This window comes from Maylandia zebra, linkage group LG15 (assembly GCF_041146795.1).
Source record: "Maylandia zebra isolate NMK-2024a linkage group LG15, Mzebra_GT3a, whole genome shotgun sequence".
NCBI lineage: Eukaryota > Metazoa > Chordata > Actinopteri > Cichliformes > Cichlidae > Maylandia > Maylandia zebra.
Genome location: NC_135181.1, coordinates 23,630,876 through 23,651,053, shown reverse-complemented (window position 1 = coordinate 23,651,053; position 20,178 = coordinate 23,630,876). Strand labels below are relative to the sequence as shown.

The 20,178-nt window shown below is 40.4% G+C and overlaps 1 protein-coding gene and 1 long non-coding RNA gene across 9 annotated transcripts in view; one reads left to right on the top strand and one right to left on the bottom strand.

Annotated features, from left to right (window-relative positions):
* Positions 1 to 20,178, top strand: part of myt1la (myelin transcription factor 1-like, a) — a 93,949-nt gene that overhangs the window by 7,549 nt on the left and 66,222 nt on the right. For all 8 annotated transcript variants that reach the window (XM_012923915.3, XM_012923913.3, XM_012923912.3 and 5 more), the window contains exons 2-4: positions 15,383 to 15,480; positions 16,554 to 16,608; positions 17,366 to 17,399. In XM_012923915.3, the coding sequence (XP_012779369.2) occupies positions 16,554 to 16,608; positions 17,366 to 17,399 (89 nt within the window). In that variant the 5' untranslated portion in view covers positions 15,383 to 15,480. The remainder of the gene's footprint in view (positions 1 to 15,382; positions 15,481 to 16,553; positions 16,609 to 17,365; positions 17,400 to 20,178) is intronic.
* Positions 1,581 to 12,488, bottom strand: LOC143412683 (uncharacterized). Its single transcript, XR_013093210.1, has 3 exons — positions 12,349 to 12,488; positions 3,221 to 3,269; positions 1,581 to 2,012 (listed from the first exon to the last, which is right to left on the bottom strand). It is a non-coding gene; the product is annotated as an uncharacterized LOC143412683 (long non-coding RNA).

Sequence of the window (20,178 nt, the reverse complement as noted above, 5' to 3'; positions counted from 1 at the left end):
GTAACATCTGAACATCTGACAGTCTTTCTCTGTGATGTCACACTGTCAAGTCAGACCGACACGACCTCATCTGAACTGCCCGCCTGCATGTCTGTCCGTCTGTCTGCCTGTCTGCCTGCGGTTTATTAAATCTAAGCTGCTGCCAAGACTGCCATCAATCTGATTACCTCACTCTGATCAATGGAGGTCACACACACACACTCACACACAGACACGATGCAGAAGGCTTCATCACAGTCTATTGTGGAGCCTCGAATGACTCATAGTGTAAAAATCACAGACGCACACACACTCTCTGGATAAGGACACACACATTTTCAGTGATTCAGTGTGGGTAGATTCTGTTCTCTATGAAGAGTGTGTGTGTGTGTAAAATCATTCATGTTAGCAGACCGACAGCTGGTTTCTGTGGAGTCCGACTCAGAGCGTTGATTACTGGAAAACTTAGTAATATTTTTTCCATCTTTTATGGCCTCTGACCCCTGAAACATCTGTAATCTTATCTCACAGCTGGAGTCTGTCTGGGTGAAAAACTCAAATATCTTAATTGTTAGGCTTCCTTCCTTCCTTTAAAAATGATTCACAGAGTCACCTCAGATTTGGTTGGATGTTTTCTGTTCCTTCACACACACACACACACACACACACACACACACACACACACACACACACACACACACACACACACACACACACACACACACACACACACACACAAATTCAAGCAGGAGTAATGATTGTGGATCTCTGTAGCCACTCACGACCTGCTTTGTCTGCTTGTTACAGATCATTAAAGCTTCACACATTGACCGCATCCACTCATCATCCTGTCAGTCACTCAGCCCCGCCCCGCTGCTCTTTGCCACAGAGGTGAATGATGGGAGGTGGAGGAGTCGTTAGCGGCCAAATCTGTGTCTACATGATGAAAAATGACAATGACGTGAGCTGTGAGCTGGTATCTAACACGTCGGTTTCTTGCTTTTAGAAGCAAAGTGTTGTTTTTGCTCCAGTAAACCTGCTGAAGGTTGGATAAGATTTCCTTACTTTTATTCATTTTTAATTTTTATTTACTTTAAACCTTTTGTCCTCTGTTTAGTTTTTGTGGATGGTTGTTTCATTTGAGTGCTTTCTGTTCCAACAAATGTTTAGTTTCACTTAGGTTTGTAATAGTTTTAGTCTTTATATAATTTGCATAGCGTTTGTCAGACAAGCCAGTTGTCAAATACCAGTCATGTAGACATCACAGCCTCAATAAACAGAAGCACCAAAACCTCCTCATGCTTGTTTCGTTGAAAGGCATCAGCCCAAACAGTTGTTTCTTCTTTATCTTTTTTAATTTATAAGAATACTATATTATTACACCTGAGTTTTATGCCAGTTAACAGAAACTTTTTTTCAAGGATCCACTGCCCCAACTTTGTCCAGCTCCTCCTAAGTAAAACAAACAAACAAACAAACAAAGAAACACTATAATTTGACACTGAGTTACATTGTAATTAACTTTATGGAAATACCCGATCCAATACTTGTGTTTGATCAATAAGCCAAATTCCTCACTCTGTGGAAGAGACTGGGAATCTTTCACTGACGTTTAGGGCAATGTTATTTTACCACAAGTACAACAACCGTTTTCCAAGAACGTGGCACCAGTATGGGTCGCCTATTTAACCCGTTGGTTAAATAGGCGACCCATACCATATGAGGTAAGGCTAATGTGAATGCCTGGGTCCAAGTCTGCTTGGATACCATTTACTGAATGTCTTTCTTCCAGCTTTCCCTGTCTTGTCTCCGCTATCCTACCAAACAAAGACTAAAATGGTTGCAGTCATTGGAGCTCTTTAGTCCTGTTGACTTACTTAATCACAGTTTGTGTTTAAGCGCAAAAAATTGCAGACATACAAAGAGAAGCTGTTGGTGTAGCACAGCTGAAACGCCTCCAAACTGCTGCCACTTTGCTGTTAGGCTCCTGGATGATTTCTCTCAGTAGAAATCGCTGCAGTGCTTTAAAGGTGCTGCAATAAAAACACAGAACAGCATGAAACTGAATTTGATACTTAGCTCATCAGTGCATTGCGACCTATAGTGTAGTTTTATTGAACTACAATAACAGTAGATGTCACAAATTCATTTCCACATATAAACAATTACAATAAACAATTTTTATTTTTAGAAGTTTGGTCAGTCAGTCACCGTACTCAGGCAATTAAGATGCAAGCAAGTTTGCATCATTGCTCTCCAGGCTCTTGTGGTCAGTGCCAGTCTTTGATACTTTTTGGATAAAGTAATTACACTACATTGCAGAGTGTAATGTAGTGTCATTATTTTATCCATATAGGGGACATTATTTAAGCTGGTTCAGCCTTCATAGATTTGCTTCTGTCGCTGCAAGCCTCTTTGCAGCCCACCTCAACTCCTCCGTTTCATGCTACATTTGACTTAATCAGTGTCATATCGATGGTCACTGATGACTGCTCTGTCTTATTTTTTGGTCTTGCTCATGCCTTCCTCACTTTTTCGTGTTTTCTTGTCTGAACACGTAAGTACTGGAAGTTTCAGAATAGAGCCAGACTTTCAAATCCACCTTACTGCAGACAGAACTCCCGTCTTGCATCTTTTGGAGAGCAGTTCTTGCCCTAACATCCAAATTTGTGTTCATCAAAATTGACTTGATGCATGCTCAATCATCCGGGTAAGGAAATCCCAAGAAGTTCATTCTGTTCATCTGGACGTAGGTGAAGAAGTCCCTTGGATGAGTGACGACTTGTTTCTCCCGCTGAAAACATTCCAGATGAACAGAATCAACTTTTTTGGGCATCAAAATGAACGTTTAGCTTTGCTTCCTGTTTAATGTTCTGGAGTGTTCATTGTAAGAAGCACAAGTTACTGTACATGTTCTCTACACACACACTTATCTTGTTATTAAGAGACAAAAAAAAGCACACTCAAAGTGTGTACTTTGTTACTGGAAAACACAGCATAGAGTAATGATTCAGACTGACACTGCTGGACTGGGTTTGGAAGTAGTTTTGTTTCAGTAAAGTTGGAAGTTTATTGTCAGGGATCAAAACTTTGTGCTGAGCCTTAGCAGGAAGTAAGAGCCTTCCTTAATTCTTCCATATCCCTAAGTAAGCTTTAGAAGACTAAACCTCAAGATAAAGTTATTTGAAAATGAAGATCCTGAATGTCCATTGAGCCAAATCCTTCACGTTCAGTACATTACCCTGTGGAGTTTTTTTCTGCATCCTTCAAGCCTCCTCCTCAACACGAACCTGAAAGAAATCGAACTCATGTTACTGGAAAAAAAAATCCAGATATCGAGAAGCACGACTTGTTGCTCACAGTCATCCTGTTAAGAATTCATAGCATGTTAAGATGCTGACTTACATAAGAGTGCTGCGAGTTTCTTTGTGAGATGAAAGCAGGATTATAATATAGTGATCTGATGACTCACTGACACCCATGAATTAATGTTGGCCTTTAGCCTTTTGGCATTTTACGACCTTCTGCTGTATCTCTTTTATCAGTTTTTCAGTTGTCTAACAGAAACAGACACATACCTGCATGTCAGTGATTGACAACCACTGCTGTATGGGATCATTTGAGGTCAAATTCAGCTTTTAAAACTGTGTCCGTGTGTGAATCTTCACAGTTATGAAGTGAATAATGTTTGACAGAAGCTGTTCCAAGGGCTGAGGAGGAGTTTTATCTCCTCTGAAGTGCTGACGTGACACCTCAGACCTGGTCATCTAACTGGAAGAAGGAGGAGGCCGGCAGGGTGTTTGTGTCCAGGTCTGAGGATATGAAACATGGCACTTCAGATTCCCACATTTACAGGAGGGCACATGGAGTGCAGCAGGGTTAATTATGGCCAGCACACCCTGCAGGAGAGTCAGGTCTTTGGCAAGCTCATGTGTGAAGTGGGCTCATGTATCCGTATATTTATGGAAAAAATTACGCCGAGGCAGAAAACTGCATTTATTTCCGAGCTGCAGTTACCAAGAGCAAGCGTAACAGGCTTTTGTTCATATTTTGCGAATTATAAAAGTGATTTTACTGAAAAAAAGTAGCTGGGAAATTATGAAAATAATAATGAGCTTCAGTCCTGTAAAAAGTCATTAAAATGACTCCACTGTGAACAGCAGCAGCGGAAAATGACTCTCACAGTATTTTTGCTTCTTTTAAACACAATTCTCCTGATTAGCCTCTCATACTTTTACTTAAATATCTCAACAGCTCAACCTCACCTTGCAGCAGAGTGATTTTACGCTGTGATATTTGCCTGTCACGCGGCACCGAACGCTTCTTGATCGACTCGAGAAGATCGTTTTTTGTTTTGTTGTATTTCGCCGTTCGAGCTTTTGGATTCTGCTGTGACTGAACCTGCAGTTCACAATGAGCTGCTGCTTCTCAGCCTCTCTCTGTGATTGGTCAGAGGTTAATTGACGCGGCTAATCACCCGATCAGTCCAGTCTCCATGGAAACCAGAATGGAATGAGGGAGGTGATGAACGAGGAGTTGAGGCCTTCACACCAGGCTTAAATGCTGCAGCTTTTTTTTTTAATAGTGTCTGTTTACACCACAAACTGTACTGCAGTACTGTTTGTGCACCAGTGTAACAGCGTGAGGATCCGCTCTGTCCTTTGTATCAGCTGTCAGTCCTAATAGCACGAAAATATTTATCTCCAGGCTGTGAGTGCAGAGGTTGAGTAAATGTGGTCATCTTTTGTAGACACACCTTTACTGTGTTAATATGAACTTTCAGAAAATACAATGGTTCAGGTGAATGAGCAGGTGGTTACGATGCAAACGAGAGCAGTGGATTTCCACTTGGCTTCTTGCTATCTTTCCTTTATTCCTCTCCACTGTCTGTGTCAAAATCAAGACAAAATTCCTCAAAATAAATCTTAAAATAATAGAAATAGCATGGAGTGAAATAGCTATACATAATGTAATCTGCTTATGCACAAGATGTTCTTTGACGCTAGCGTCCTAACGCATTACCTGCTGATAACCGTTGCATCAGGGTACAGATGGTAAAGGATAGCTTATGCATCCATGAGCCACAGAGACCAGCTTGGACAAATAGCACTATCTGATGCCACAGGAATAATACGGACTGCAAATATAGCCCATTCCAATGCCTGGATGCCCTTTAGATAAGCAGAAGTTTTGGCATCTGTGCCTTGATGAACTGGAAACTCAATGCCGGGACATGACGGCCTCTTTTAACAAGCTACAAAATCCTCATTAGGAGGTTTGAAGTGTGGCGGTGGAGTCAGTTGCAAGTTCTTCACCTTCAACACCTTGGTTCACGTCTCGTGGTTTTATTTTTCAGTCACTTCTTTTCTTTTGATTTCACTCGCTGATGTTTGAAGAAATTAAAAATAGGGCTGGTCTCACAAGTGAACTCGTTTTGGTGGATTTCCTGATTATCACAGGTTTAGACACAGAAATAAAAAAGATTGTTACAATGAGTTAAGAAACTAATGTGAACACTGGCTTTATGGTACTTTATTATTATTGTTGTTAGACAACTTCTGGGACTGACTCTGAGAGACACTGGCCATTATTTTTTATGCCTATGCATGGTTAATATGCTTTTAATTGCTGAGGACTGTCTTGCTGTGTACTACAACTGTATGGCTGCTCAATCAGGCTTTAAAATGTGAAAAAAATAGAACAGTTAATTAAGACGTTCTGCAGAAATTTCATGCCAATCCATCAAACAGCTCCACTGATATTTTGGCAAGACCTTAAGTGGTCAAGCAGCTGCCATCGGCTCTAGACTCGCACGGCTCACATAAATAATATTTTATAGGTCACCAATAAAAGCAGTTTACATCCAGAATAATAAAAACATTCTGCAATGATATGAAGACAAACACGAGGCAGCACTGCACCTCTCTCTCTCTGTTCATTTGTGCTGTTTGGTTTGTGCACTGCAGCATCACATCACACACCAGGTGTTTCTGTTTGTTGGGTTTGTTAAAGTTCTCTGCTGTAATAAAACACAGAGCTGCTGTCTGGCTCTGGCACAAACACACACCTCACCTGGCTGCCTGATCTGCGCGTGTGTGTGTGAGTGTGTGTAAGCTTGTTTGGACTCACAAACATTTGCCTGTGAGTGTTTGGATGTGTGCAGCAGATTCTCTGCTCCAGCCTGAAACTGGAGCAATTTTAGGGAGCGATGACAAATGATTTACAATCATTTTTAGGTATGAAAGTGGGTCCTCGGGTTGTTGAGTGATTTCCTGTCCGTCTGTCCATTCATCCATTTTCAGCTGCTTATCTGCAGTCGGGTCAAAGTGGCAGCAGACTAAGCAAATTAGTCCACACGTCCATCTTCCTGGCAATATCTTTGAGCTCCTCCTGGGTGATGTGGGCGGCATTTCCAGGCCAGATGAGATAAATCATCTCTCCAGCGTGTTCGGGGTCAGTTCTGGAGTCTCCTACCAGTTGGTTGGGTCTGGAAATTCTCCAATGGAAGCCACCTAGGAGGCATCCTGAAACACGTAAATTGGCTCCTTTCTGTAGCTCCTCGCTGTGTGAGTCCAGCCACCCCGTGGAGGAAAATAATTTCAGCTGCTTGTACTTTCTAATCTTTCTTTCAGTCACTACTCAGAGCTCATGACCGTAGCAAGGACTGAAACATAGATCGAAAAGTTAAGCCCCTCCTTTGACATTGAATTCCTTGTCTTCGGGTTGTTCTGTCGTTTTCTTTAATTGCTGGGAATTACTTTATACACTCTAGGTTGAAGTAAGTGTCATTACAGCAGGACTTTTCCATTACTTGTATCAAAAATCCCTCAGCTTGGAGTAGAACCCTGGACTTCAAACATTTGGCTTCAAAGGTGGTCCCAACTTCAATTTTAAAGCACTTTTTTGTGGTACTGATTGATTTTCAGTCATACGCCAGGCATGTAAAACTCGTCAGTTTTCAGCCCACTCTTGTGTACTTGAAGGGTCTCTATGGCTTCATTACACATAGTACAGTTATTGTACAAAAACATCAGCTGATTCAGGTCTCATTCTCTCACAGTCTCACCAACAGCTCAATCCAGGCTCTGCACATGATCAGGGGTCTCTGGCTCCTCCCACCAGGGTGCTGAACAAATGCAGTTCATGTTATGGATACAGTAAGCCACATGTTTCCTGCAGTACACGGTTAGCATGCATACAACCCTCATGAATCTCTTTTGTGTGCATGCATGAATGCCACAACGTGACTGGTTCATGTGTTTCAAGGATCGGTTTTTGATTGGCTCGTTGGGGGGGCAGGCCATCTCTAAGTGCCATGCCTCTCCTTTCTAATGTCTATGACATTGCACCCCATGGTGTCTTGATATAGAAAGTAAATGATTTGATGGTGCTTGCTCCGCCTCCTCCATGATGTTCTTACATTGTACTGAACTTTGGCACAGTTTTGCTAAAAAAAACAAGCCCGTCACAGATATAGTTACTAAGTGCTGAGATGGCTTTGACCTACAGGGCAATCTGCAGCCACCATTTCTTTTTAATGTGCCACCTTTAGATTGTTTTCAGGCAAAAAAAATAGTGCAACAAAAATGAGAACACCGTAATGTACATTTCTGCTGTAACCCAAAAGTGCGTGAAACTCGAATGAATTTGTGTGCATTTGGAAGACTGTGTGTGTGTGTGAGGGTACACGCTTTATATTGAAGTGTGTTCCTCAGTATAGGGGAGCTCTGCATCATATTGTACCAGACAGGCAGAGTGCTGGACTGAATACTAAGCAGCAGGAAGCTCCTCTTCACACAGCGCCAATCCAGCCATATAGGACACAGTGACACATACACTCGCTGGCTGAGAGCTTCTATTTCTTTCCATTTTTCACTTTACTAATTCAGGTTGGTCTTTCATAGCAAAATTAATGGACATCTAAGAGGCGCACTGTATTATTACACGGTAATTACTACTCCATAGCTTAATATTTCTTATTATTAGACAACCAAACACATATGTTTGTATGCTCTTCTTGCAGGGGTTTCATAAACATTATGCATTTTATAGCTAATAACATTATTAAAACCACAAAATAGTGAAATTATGAAACTTGATGTTCCAAAACGGCTGCTATTTTAAAATAATATACATTTGCAAACCTACAGTGCATCCTATGAAAACAACACACCTTTCCTTCCAGCTGAGTCCTTTCAAATGCCGTGTGACTTTCAGAAGTTTCTAAGAAAATGCGGGAAGTTCCTCATTTTCTAATGTAATTTTCCAACTTAGTGTCATTTTAAATGTTCCTATTTATGTCATTGCTCTCAAAAAATAAATTTCTAATGGTTTCAAATATGCCCTTCTTTTTGAAAATGTTTTTCCTCACTCGCAAACGTCTATAACAGCCTTTCTTTCTCCATAATTCTACCGTCTTCACCAAAAATGATGCTATATGAAAATATCCTTTTTCATATAGCATAAGATTATTGGATAATATTGATATCAGAATTTCCCCATTTTCCCAGTAAGTCCTTTAATATTATTTCTTCTCTCCAAAAATCTGATAAAATATAATTAAAAAAAATCACAATTCAAATTAATTTTTAAAAATGCTGTTCACCAAAATCTGTCTTCTTTCCAAACACAGTCTGTTCTGACTCTACTCAAAATCCCCCCAATTTGTAGAGATGCTCTCACTTTTCAGAAATAAGTTAACTTAAAACGTTCTTCTTTCCTCCCTTTTCTGAAATGTTTTTAAAATGATTTTTTCAGAATTAAAAATCGGTTTCCACAAAATCTCCTCAATTCCTTGTTTTCAGAAGTTTTTTTCTTCTCCCTGTTATAAAGAAGTCCTTGTCCTCACTCAACAGAAATCTTCTCTTATTTCAATAAGTCCTCTTTCCAACAACATTTTCATTATCCTTGACTTATAATAATGCCCTTCCCCTTAAGCAACAGAAAAAGAAAACAAAAATAATAAAATGTTAAAATCAGTTTCCCAAAATTTGACATTTTGTCTCATTCTTTTCTTATTTACCAAAACATGTTCTTGATTAAAAATACAAAAATATTACAACTTTACATAGTTGTAATATTCATCATAGTTTAGCATGTCCTTAGTTTCTAAAATAGCTCACACTTTCCACTTAATGTCTTTCATTCATGTCAGTGCCAAAATGTCTTTAATTCCTCTCTTTACAGTATTTCTTTCACTCTTCTTATAACGACTTGCTGTTTAACAATTCCAGATGTCCTCCCTTTTCAATAATGTTTTCCTTTTCCGAAAAAAGTCTCTGACTTCCCCCTCCTCTTATTATTCTATTTCACATTACTGTTATTTTGTCCCAGTTTTCCTCACTTTCCAAAACTACTTGTTATTTCCCCCTTCATTCCGTCTACGAATATACCTCTCCACAAATCTCCTCGCTTTCCAGAAATGTCCTCGCAGTCCTGAAAGTCCCCGTGTCCAAAACCTGAGCGCGGTCCTCAGAAAGACAAAGAGAACCACAAAGAGGATGCAGCCTATAGAAATGCACATTCATAAAGGCGCAGTAGTGAGGTTAGCGCACCCTCTGCACGCGCTCAAACTCACATTACTGCGCGCACATTAAGCGTGCAGCCCACTCAGTCGTATAGTTTCCAGGGGAGGTGGAGGAATTTTTTTTCGGCTCAGCTCTTCACAGCAGAGGGAGGGAAGACTGTGTTTGATGTAGGGCGCGTTGGAGCGCCCTCAGTGAAGTGGCGGCCTTAGATGCACCCAGCCTCGGTATGCTGTGGAAACATAATGGGAGCTGGTTGAGAGTTCAGGCGAGGCTGTCCAGAATTTACATTTATATTAAGACTGCAAACCCCCCTGAGCTGCACTGCAGCCGAGGAGAGACGCACTCGGAGCTGCTGTGTTCACGTCTTCATGATCAAACTGTTGTTTCACTCTTGTTTCGCTCCGTCTTATGTTGCTCTTTGCATTGAAATGCTCGCAGCAAGATGCTGTGGAGATTTTTGGGGGGCTCATTTCATCGCAAGATGTGGTTTTTGCGTTGCTTAAAATGTCAAAAAGATGCAGTGCGTTGGTTCGGTTGGGATTTTACTGATCTCAGCGCTGCATTAATGGTTTTTTAACATTGCATCATATTTCACAGAAGAAGCACATTATGAGAATCTTAAACATTGCCCTAAATCACTCCCAGTTTCATTTATCATACTGTGTGCTGTAGTCACACTATACTTTCTCTGGCATCTAAGTGGCCCTCAACAATTCCCACAGTGGACAAGTTAGTGTTGATGGCATGCACTCAGCTTTCTACTACCTATTTAAAAATGCAGTACATCATATAAGAGATTTCTTCCTTCGGCTTCTCCCTTTGAGGATCTCCAGAGCAGACCATCAGCCTTCATCTCACCCTGTCACACCAACCCCTGTATGTCCTCCTTCACTACATCCATGGGTCTTCTCTGTGGTGTTCCTCACAACAAAATAAGATCATTAAAAGGTTTATGGCAAAGAACCTGACCTAAAATGAATCTATTCTGATATTTAACTATATTTAACAATATTCCAGTGCAATCCTTGACCTGCTATGATGCACATGAAGATGAAACTAATGAGGAGAGGTAGTAGTTTTGTTACATAAAGGCTTAAGGGTTCAATTTAATGGATTCTGGCCAGATGAAATCTACTCGATTGGTAATAACAAGCATATTTTTCATAATAATTAATCATTTCAATTCAATTTTATTTATTCAGCGCCAAATCACAACAACAGTCACCTCAAGGTGCTTTATAATCTAAGGTAGACCCTACAATAATACATACAGAGAAAAACCCAACAATCATATGACCCCCTATGAGCAAGCACTTTGGCGACAGTGAGGAGGAAAAACTCCCTTTTAACAGGAAGAAACCTGGTAAAGAGATGTTAGAGATTAATAACAAGTATGATTCAGTGCAGAGAGGTCTATTAACACATGGTGACTGAAGAAGAAATACTAAATGCATCATGGGAATCCCATTATCCCATTATTCCCATTATTTCAATAAGACTATATAAGACTATATATCTATATATATATATATATAAGACTATATATCTATATATATGTATATTAGGGGTGCAACGATACACAAAATTCACGGTTCGGTTCGGTTCGATACTTTGGTGTCACGGTTCGATATTTTTTCGATACAAAAAAAATGTTCATGCCTTTTTAATTTGTCATTTATTAAAATTATAAATATATATTTTAACTCAAAAGTACAGTTTTTGAATTTAACCCTAACCCTTGTGCGCGTTTTTTATTTTGACAGCAAATGCGCACCTGCGGACCACTATGTGCAGCCCTGGTTATTTAGCTCGTCATATTGCAGCCACAGAAATTCTTTTGTCCATGAAACCATGAAGCTGCACTTTCTTTTTGCCTTATAGTCTGATTTGTCATAACTTCTCCGTTTTGTGGTAAGCTTTTCTTTGGCTGTCACTTCTTCACCCTGACCTGTCTTATTTGGCTCAGAAGAAATGAAATATATATCCTCAACCTCTCACATGTTTAAGCTTGCTGCGGGAGATTTCACTTGTCATGTTTGCATAGTGAGCTAACGATTAATAAGACGATGTCAGAGGAATTGGTGCACAAATTTTCATCACTCACAGATCAGTGCTGTCGCTCTCTATACACAGTTCGCACGATTGCAAAGTGAAAGCAAAAAAACAAGCGCAAATTCAAACGCGATTTCAATATGTTACATATTGACAGTGGCTCACCGATGCCAATGACATAATTACCCAGCTACATTTCTGAAAGAATGCAAAAGCATTGACATATATTTTTCTTCCTACAATAGCCCGACGGGCAGGGAAGAGATAGATTTTGGTAGCCCGACTGAAAAAAATCGCTAGCTCCGGGACGTCGGGCTAGCGATATTGCGAGCCCTGTATCTGATTGAGGAATCACTCATCTTTGGAAAAGAGAGTTTATCACAGAGAAATGGCTCTTTCCAAAATAAAAGCTATACTATCCGCTTCTTCTGGGCTATATTCTCAGCAGCATAAGGAGAATCATGTGCTAACAGCTGTCTAAATGACTCGGCTAAAGTTAGTAGCATGCTTGTTGTTTTTGTCTTTGCACTAGGATGATGTCGGCGTAAATGTGCAGTCATATTCGTTGTGTTCCCACTAGTGATTTCAGGTTAATCTCGTTGAAATGACCTTAACGCCATAACACGGCAAATCTCCGTTAACGAGCTACCGCCGATCGCCCCGTGCATGGGGCTAGACGGCCAACACGTTAACGAGCTAACTGCGCTAACACACTAGCTCCCACCCATGTAATTGAGCATTGCACGGCACATCCAACATACTGTTTTACTTTAGTCCATGACTCGCTTACCTTCAGGGTCATACGTCACATGAAAACCAAAATAATTCCAAACGCCAGATCTGGAGAGCTTAACTTCTGTCTTGCTAGCTTGCCCTGCGCTCTTCCTTCTGACTATGCTGTCTGTGTTGAGCACTCAGTGGATCTGCGCTTGACAGTGCAGCCTAGGCGGAGTAGTCGAACGCAGATTCACTGAGCGCTCAACACAGACAGCATCGTCAGAAGGAAAGTTGATAAAATAAATTACAAATGTTGTATTGTTCGATACATATGCGTACCGAACCGAAAGCACTGTATCGAACGGTTCAATATCGATACGAATATCGTTGCACCCCTAATGTATGTATATATATATATATATATATAAGACTATATATATAAGACTATATATATATATATATATATATATATATATGTATATATATAAGACTATATATATATATATTTCAGTTACATTTTACTAAAAATGTTTTTGCTTCAAGAATATTTTTTTCGGTGTGAAACAGGAAGTGGAAACAAGGGAGGCAAGCAAAAGTACCACATGTTCAAAACCGAGGGAGACAAAGTATATAAACATCAGAAACATGAGAAGGAATAACAAATCAAAACAGTGACCAAATTTGGTTTTACTTTCAAACCCTAACAGAATATATTTACTGTGAAAGTGTAAAAATAAAAAAATAAATCTGTGGTTCAGTGTAGGGCTTGAAACGTGATCTCTGGTGTGATCGATCTAATTATTCTTGCCTCTTGCCTCCGAAACGTCGAGTTTTGAGCCCTGCAAAATCTCAGCTTCGTCTACATGTGCAAAACTCAACAGATGTCGACGCGGCCTGATGAGAAATGTGTTGATGGGAAGGAATTCAAGCCTCGAAAACACATAAATACCACGACTGTTTCAGGAACACAAATGTCTGCCTGCAGACACCGACGCCGACGTGTGCAAAGTCATTAGGAGAAGACCTTTCGTGCGCAGTTTCAAAGTGCTTTTCTTCTGCGTTAAAAACGGGGAGGCTCTGACCCTCTTTTAAAGGTGACCGATGTCGAGGCTAGAGCAGGGCGATATGGCCAAAAATATTTATCACGATATATATTTGAAAATTTGCGATAACGATATAACCGACGATATAATTGATGCGAGACAAAATACAACTCCACAACATTACTAGTGCAAAAAGACAACCTTCCATTTATTTTCACATAAACAAGAAGCTGGTTTTTATGTACATTAAAGCTTTATAAAAATTTAACAGTGCAAATGCAAATTCCTTGCTGAAAGTTTAACCAAAAGGCATTTCCAGTAGAAATGGGCTGACATATCCTGAGCATAACCATGTATAATATCCACTGAAGTTAAAAAGAGGTGCTTTGCAACATTAAACTGCAGTGTGCAGTACGCATTTTTCGGACCATAAGGTACACGGGATTATAAGGCACATTAAGCGAAACAAAGCAGTCAGATAAATCAAACTTTATTAAACTCATTCTTCTTGCTTCCTCCACTTCTGTACCATTGATTCATTAATGTTGAATTCTCTGGCAGCTGCTCTATTCCCATGTTGTTGCAGTATATTAATGACTAACCTCGCATTGTGGATGGATTATCTCAGTTGTTCTCCTGACTGAAGTTTGGTCCGTTTACAGCATCCTGCCATGCGATTGCATTTGTCTCTAACCATGAAGAACCTTCACGTTAACTTTTATAAGTGGAAAAGTGTTAGTGTTCGTCCTCCAGCTTCACTGTTTATGTTATGCTAACATAGCTGTGTCGCTAGCGATCACGTAGCACATCATTATATACCAGCTAGCCCAACTTCAGTAACCCTACAAACATCACTGCTGTTTAGTTTCCTGTCTTCATTTATGTTGGAAGTGATAGCAGAGCTGTACGTTTGATTTTTTTCAGAAATCTCTCAGTCAGAACATGCTATATCATGCTTAGGTAACTAGCGAAACTAGCGAGCTAACTTCTGCTAGCTTCCTGCTAACTTCTAACTCCGTTAAATGTAATAACTTTTGTTTTCATGGATGCCTGGAAGTTAAACTTTATAGTTACACCTGGTAAAGCAGCAATGCTGATCGTTTTATTAAAGATGAAAGAATTTAGACAGTTTTTAACTAAGTGATGCTGCAGTGTTGTTTGACCTGAAGCATACAGAGTTTAGGACCCAGATTACTCCCAGATTTAAGAGCATCTTAGTCCGACAAATATGACAGTAACAACGGCCGCTTGCATGTTCTGCAAAAAAATGTGCTTTGTTGTGTATCTGACGGACAAACACCAAACCAGTTCCACATCACGGAAGTTGCACCATTTTTACAAACCAATTCTGGTTCATCTGTTTCACTCAACAATCGGCCATGTGCGTATGAAAACAAAGGCACCGCGCATGCGCGTTTTACTCCCATTCTATCGCGATATTTCATTTTCCTATCGTTGCCTAACATTATACCGGTATTACCGTGAACGGTATAATATGGCCCAGCCCTAGTCGAGGAGTGGGGGAGTTTTGGGTTTTTGTTACTTGCTGACTAAAATGCTGCTTGTGCTCAGATGCTCCTTAGGAGTCATAGTTTTTTATGCCTTTACATAGACTTGCACCTTTTTTCATCAAACGTGCAGGGAGATGCTCTTCTTTTATGCTGATAATTCAGACAGGTATGTCTTTGAAGCACGTTATCCTTCCAGGGGTAAGATTTCTGTGTAGATGGCCTTATTATCCATAATTTGCAGGTCATGCTACGGGTTTCTGAAATGTGTTTAGCAGTGACTTTCAAGGACCTCTCTTGAGAAACACCTAATTGACTGGATGAATTAAATCTCACATTTGAAAATATCAGTGAAATGTTTAGACGGTATTTGGTACCAGTCTCTCGAGTCGTGAAATGTCATTAGGCTTCATAATTATACATTTCACAGAGACAATGAAGTTCGCCACCTTTCCACACATAGTGTCTCGCTAAAGGAAACTACTTCAGAGCAAACAGCTGCAGACAACAAATGTCTGGCAGCAGAACTGAGAAAGTGTTTTTTGTTTTTTTGCAGATCATGACTCTGGAAGATGGTGTCTGAGATTTGAATTTGAAGTCTAAAGCTACAGGACCAACAGCAGATACAGAGGTGCCACACTGAGCTACAGCCAGGTATCGTCACAACTGACTGGTGTTTCTATTCTTTTTGGCTCAAAGTATGGCGGTAATTGCTTTTTTATAGTTGATTTGTTCTGATCCTGGGACTAAAACCTCAAAAATTTTAATTCCAGCAGCAATCTGATGATAATCTCTGCAATTAAACTCTTTTTGTGCACAAAATCCGGATAATTTCAAGAGAGTCAGATCGGATGGGCTTTCTCTCACCTAGTATTCAGCAGGAAACAGGGAGCTCCAGAGCTAGCAGGTTAAAGACTGACTGATTAGTGTGTCTACAGGGTGTGTATGGTTGTAATGGCTTCAGTAGTCCATATAAAGAGTTGTTCAGAGTGGTTTCCAAGTGGTGGTTTAAGTGGTTTTATATCAGCCACATGAGAACAAAGAACCTAAACCGAAATCTTAAGATAGAGTAATGCATTAAATACTTGCTGTAGTTGGTGATATCATTATTTGCAAACTTGTGCACTGGTGTGTTTGGGTTCTTCTGCAATCACAAGAAAAACTAAGCTGAACAACAGCTGAAACAAAGGAAGGGGAGAAGAAATCAGGGCTGATTGAGTCTAAATGTTCAGCAGATGCTCACTCCGCTGCACTATTACATTTTCTTTCAGGAGGTTTGGTCTTTGTGGTAGTTAATATACCTTAATGTGTTTGCACAGACAGACCTATTAGGATTCTTGGGGTGCAGGCCAGGCTACAGTTTAGGCTGGGGTATAGAGTGACGCCGTAGCCTTTATGGTGGGTTTAATGCAGAACTATAAATCACGCATTCAGCTGTTTTACTGCAGAACTGTCTATATAAATTAAATGTTACTTTGACATATCCACATTAGCTTTTTGTTTGCACTATTTAGTCTAAACAGTATCTGTCGGAGCTTTTGGAAACTTGGCTTTCCCGCTTGTAATTAATGACTTTGATGCTGATGTGAATGATGCAAATGGGAATTAAAGTCCTCATGTCTCCAAGGACAGCTTAAAGCAGAGGTGGCACAGTGCCTCACGGAAATATGAACACAACTACTTCTGCCACTGCAGTTTCAGGAAGCTAACTCGTTTTCCCTCTGCAGATGGAGGTGAATGCAGTTGAAAAACGCCATCGAACGCGATCCAAAGGAGTCAGAGGTATGTGTCTGTCCATCTGCCTGTCAGGTTTTACAAATGTTTTTTTTTTTTTTTTTGCCAGAGTGGCTCAAGACCGCTGAATGAATCACCGTGTATTAGGAAAAAGCCAATTTAGACATCTAATATGTTAGCTGCTCCTGTCCCAAAACTTTTATTCACACAAATTTGAATGTAACAAATCTTTCAACATCTTTTCCTTGTGAAAAGTCTCCATGTCAAAGTGTCCCTGTGCAAGATATTGAACTCCAAATTGCCTGTGATGCATCCATTGCAGTGTGATTGTGTGCATGATAAAGGACATATAATAAAGAGATGTATGAATGAATGTGTGTGTGTGTGTAAGCGGGTCAATGTGGCTTGTACCTTAGAAAGATCTCTAAGGGCTCAGTTAAGGTAGAAAAGCACAATGATGCCTGAAAGCAGGACCCAACCTGTTAACCTGCACGCAGGATTAGGTTTATATATCATTTTTAGCGTGGGCTATTATTTCTCTTATAATCCTCGGTGACCTGTTGTATTATAAAAAGGAAAGTAAGTTTGTCTACAACAGTAAAATTAGAAGATACCTTTCTAGTGATGTCCAGTTAGTAAATGGGGAAATTTTAACATATTTTACAGGTTGTATTTCTGCCTCCACTTCATGCTAACTACAGTGGGATCATCTGAAGCACAATTACAGTGGATGTGTTTATTATTGTTAGCTCGTGACTGTTGAAAGCATTAACATTAATCTTTGTTGTTGTGTCCCTGTCTGCAGCCGCCGTGGAAGCAGTAACACAGGAGTTATTCAGGTAGGTAAACCTCTGCTGATCTCGTGCATCCATCACTGTACTGCTCTTTTTTTTCTTCTTTCTTTATTGCATTTTGGCTTTGTATTGAGGCAGCAGCTAGCATTCATCAAAGAAAATATTACTGAGAGACTTTTCCTGTATAATCAGTTATATGTCATTTCTATCCATCATCTTGCAGTTCTTATTCTCAGGCCCACCACGTCTGCTGCTGGGGTCCAGCCTGTGAAATACAGGAATCGGCCTGATGCAGTACATCAGATTTTTGAGCCTGAGCTGAGCTCGAAGGCGATAAATAAATACCGTCGGTCGCGTGTTAATTTGTCCAACGCTGTGTATTACACGAACAGCTAATTTAAATTAAATGCAGCCAGTAATTCATTAAATTTTGATGACTGACTAGAGAGAATCAGCAGCAGCTCCTGACAGTGACTGCTGAATACCACTGCTACCTGTGTGTGTGTGTGCGTGTGTGTAAATGTGTGTGTGTGCGAGAAGGGCAGGTTTCTGCTTCACTTAATCTCATTTAGTAAAACTGACAAATATTGGTGTGTGCAGCAGATTATGGTCGAACCCAGTTTGATCCAGGTCAGCGCTTTACTGTAAACAACATGTCCTGCCTGTGCCGCGTGAGCCCGGAGCGAAGGAGCAGAAAACTCGGCGTGATTCACCCTGAATTTAAATCTGATGGGTGCTGGTGAGGGCCAGACACGGACAGGACAAAGTCAGCAGTAAATCGTGGAAATGATTCACAGAGTAAATACTGCAAAATATTATAAGAACATCATGACCAATCGCTTAAATGTGTTCGTCAGTTTTATTTTTTCATCACAGTCGTTGACTAATCTGACTAATCTTCGGGGATAAACATGTACAAATAAATTTGTCATTGCGGTGTGATGCGGCAGATTGGGGGGGGGGGGGGGGAGTGAAATGAAAATTCTACCATGACTTAATTTAAATTGCTAAATAAATACATCACATCTGTCAGCTCAGTGGGAATCAGAGCTGCAGCTAATGCTGCACCACAGCGATGAATTTTAACTTTAGCTGCAGTAATTTCTGGGATGACTAATGAGTACAGCTAATGGTGGACATTTACAGTTCCCTGCGGATGGTGTTTTGGTGGCCCCCTTGAACTCTCTTCTGGTGTAACCATTGGGCTGCAATTTCAGCTTGTACCCAGGAAATGTCAACATTTGATGAGCACACTGTGGGGACAAACTCTCGTCTAAATCCCGGTGTGCCTGATATGTTTCTGGCTGCAGAAAACAAAAGGAAGAAAGCAAAAATCATACCTGATTGTAATCTAGCTGTTATCCCCTTCAAGGTTGACTCCTTTTGCAGTCCATTTCTGAGCCAAGAACATGTGCTCCCACGATGTGATTTGGATTTCCTTTGGGGAAGAGGACAAAGGGTGCATCAAGTCACATGACCCTGACCTGATGTGTCAGATCAGTTTCTTATGCAAATTTATTAGCTTTGTTAGCTTTTTCTGCATTAACTCAGATCACGCTCCTATTCTAATCTCAGAATGATGAAGCTTAACTGAAGTTTAAATAGGCAATGTCACACCTCTTATTCCGGTGTTTTCAGCTGCATTGCCACACAGGTATAAAATCAAGAACCCAGCCACAGTCTGCCTTAAACAACTGGTGAAAGAATGTGTCGTTGTAGTCGAGCGTGGTGCTTTAACAGGACGCCACCTCGATGTTTCATGATCAACTGATTTTGATGTTATTAGCAAGTGGAAGTGCTGTGGCAACTCAGCTGCAAAGTGGCAGGATTGAGGAGTGCCAACCTGCACAGAATGCTCTGGTGACTGAACAACTGCAGAGCTCTGAACCTCCTCTGCCTTTAACATCAGCTCAAATACTGTGTGCCGGGAGCTCTGTGGACGAGCAGCTCCCTTGAGAAGAGCTGGCCAAACAGAAGAAGAATGAATTGGATTGAGGAGATGAGCTGACTGAACGGACAGGATACGTAAAGTACAACTACAAGATAAAGAAGAATAGTTTTTAAATATTAATCATGCATACTCCAAGAAAAGTATGGAGCTAGTATAATGGGTCCCCTTTATTTGATATTATAATGCATGACTGGATGTTTGGTGGAAAAAAAACAGATTGGGTGAACATTTTTCTGTTTGTGTGTCCACCTATCTGAGACATACTGATAGATGATAGGAGTGGGAATGGGATACTTCTTTCTTTATTAATGCAGCCCTGCTGTTGGTAATCAGTCGTTTTCAATCAACTTCAATCAGTGGATTTGAATAATTGCAAACAATAATCAGAGAAACAGAAGATCAGAGGGTGCAGATTTAAAGAAAGCCATTGTATTGCGTCACATGACTGTGTCTAAACTTTAACTCAGGGAGGGTTAGCACACAGCAAGCCATTCAATCTTACAATGAATCTAAAAATGCTCTTCAGATGAGAGCGACTTGAAACTCATTTCAATAGTACTGTATGTCACTGTGCTGACATCAGTAAGACTGATTATTACACTGTGACCGGGAGAATAATGCTGAAGTCAAAGGTATATTCAGCTGCTGTGGAAACAAGTGGAAATATCTCACCGCACAAGAGAAACAACATTTTGTAATTTCAAACTCGGGCTCGTTAAGGTTAAGGTCGCACTGATGCATTGTAAAAAAAAAAGTTTTACCGTGTATGTTTGGCTCTAACCACACACACACACACACACACACACACACACACAAAGCTGTGGTGGGCTCAATAATGCAGTGCTATCAGTCTCAGCTCCCACACCGGGTGAT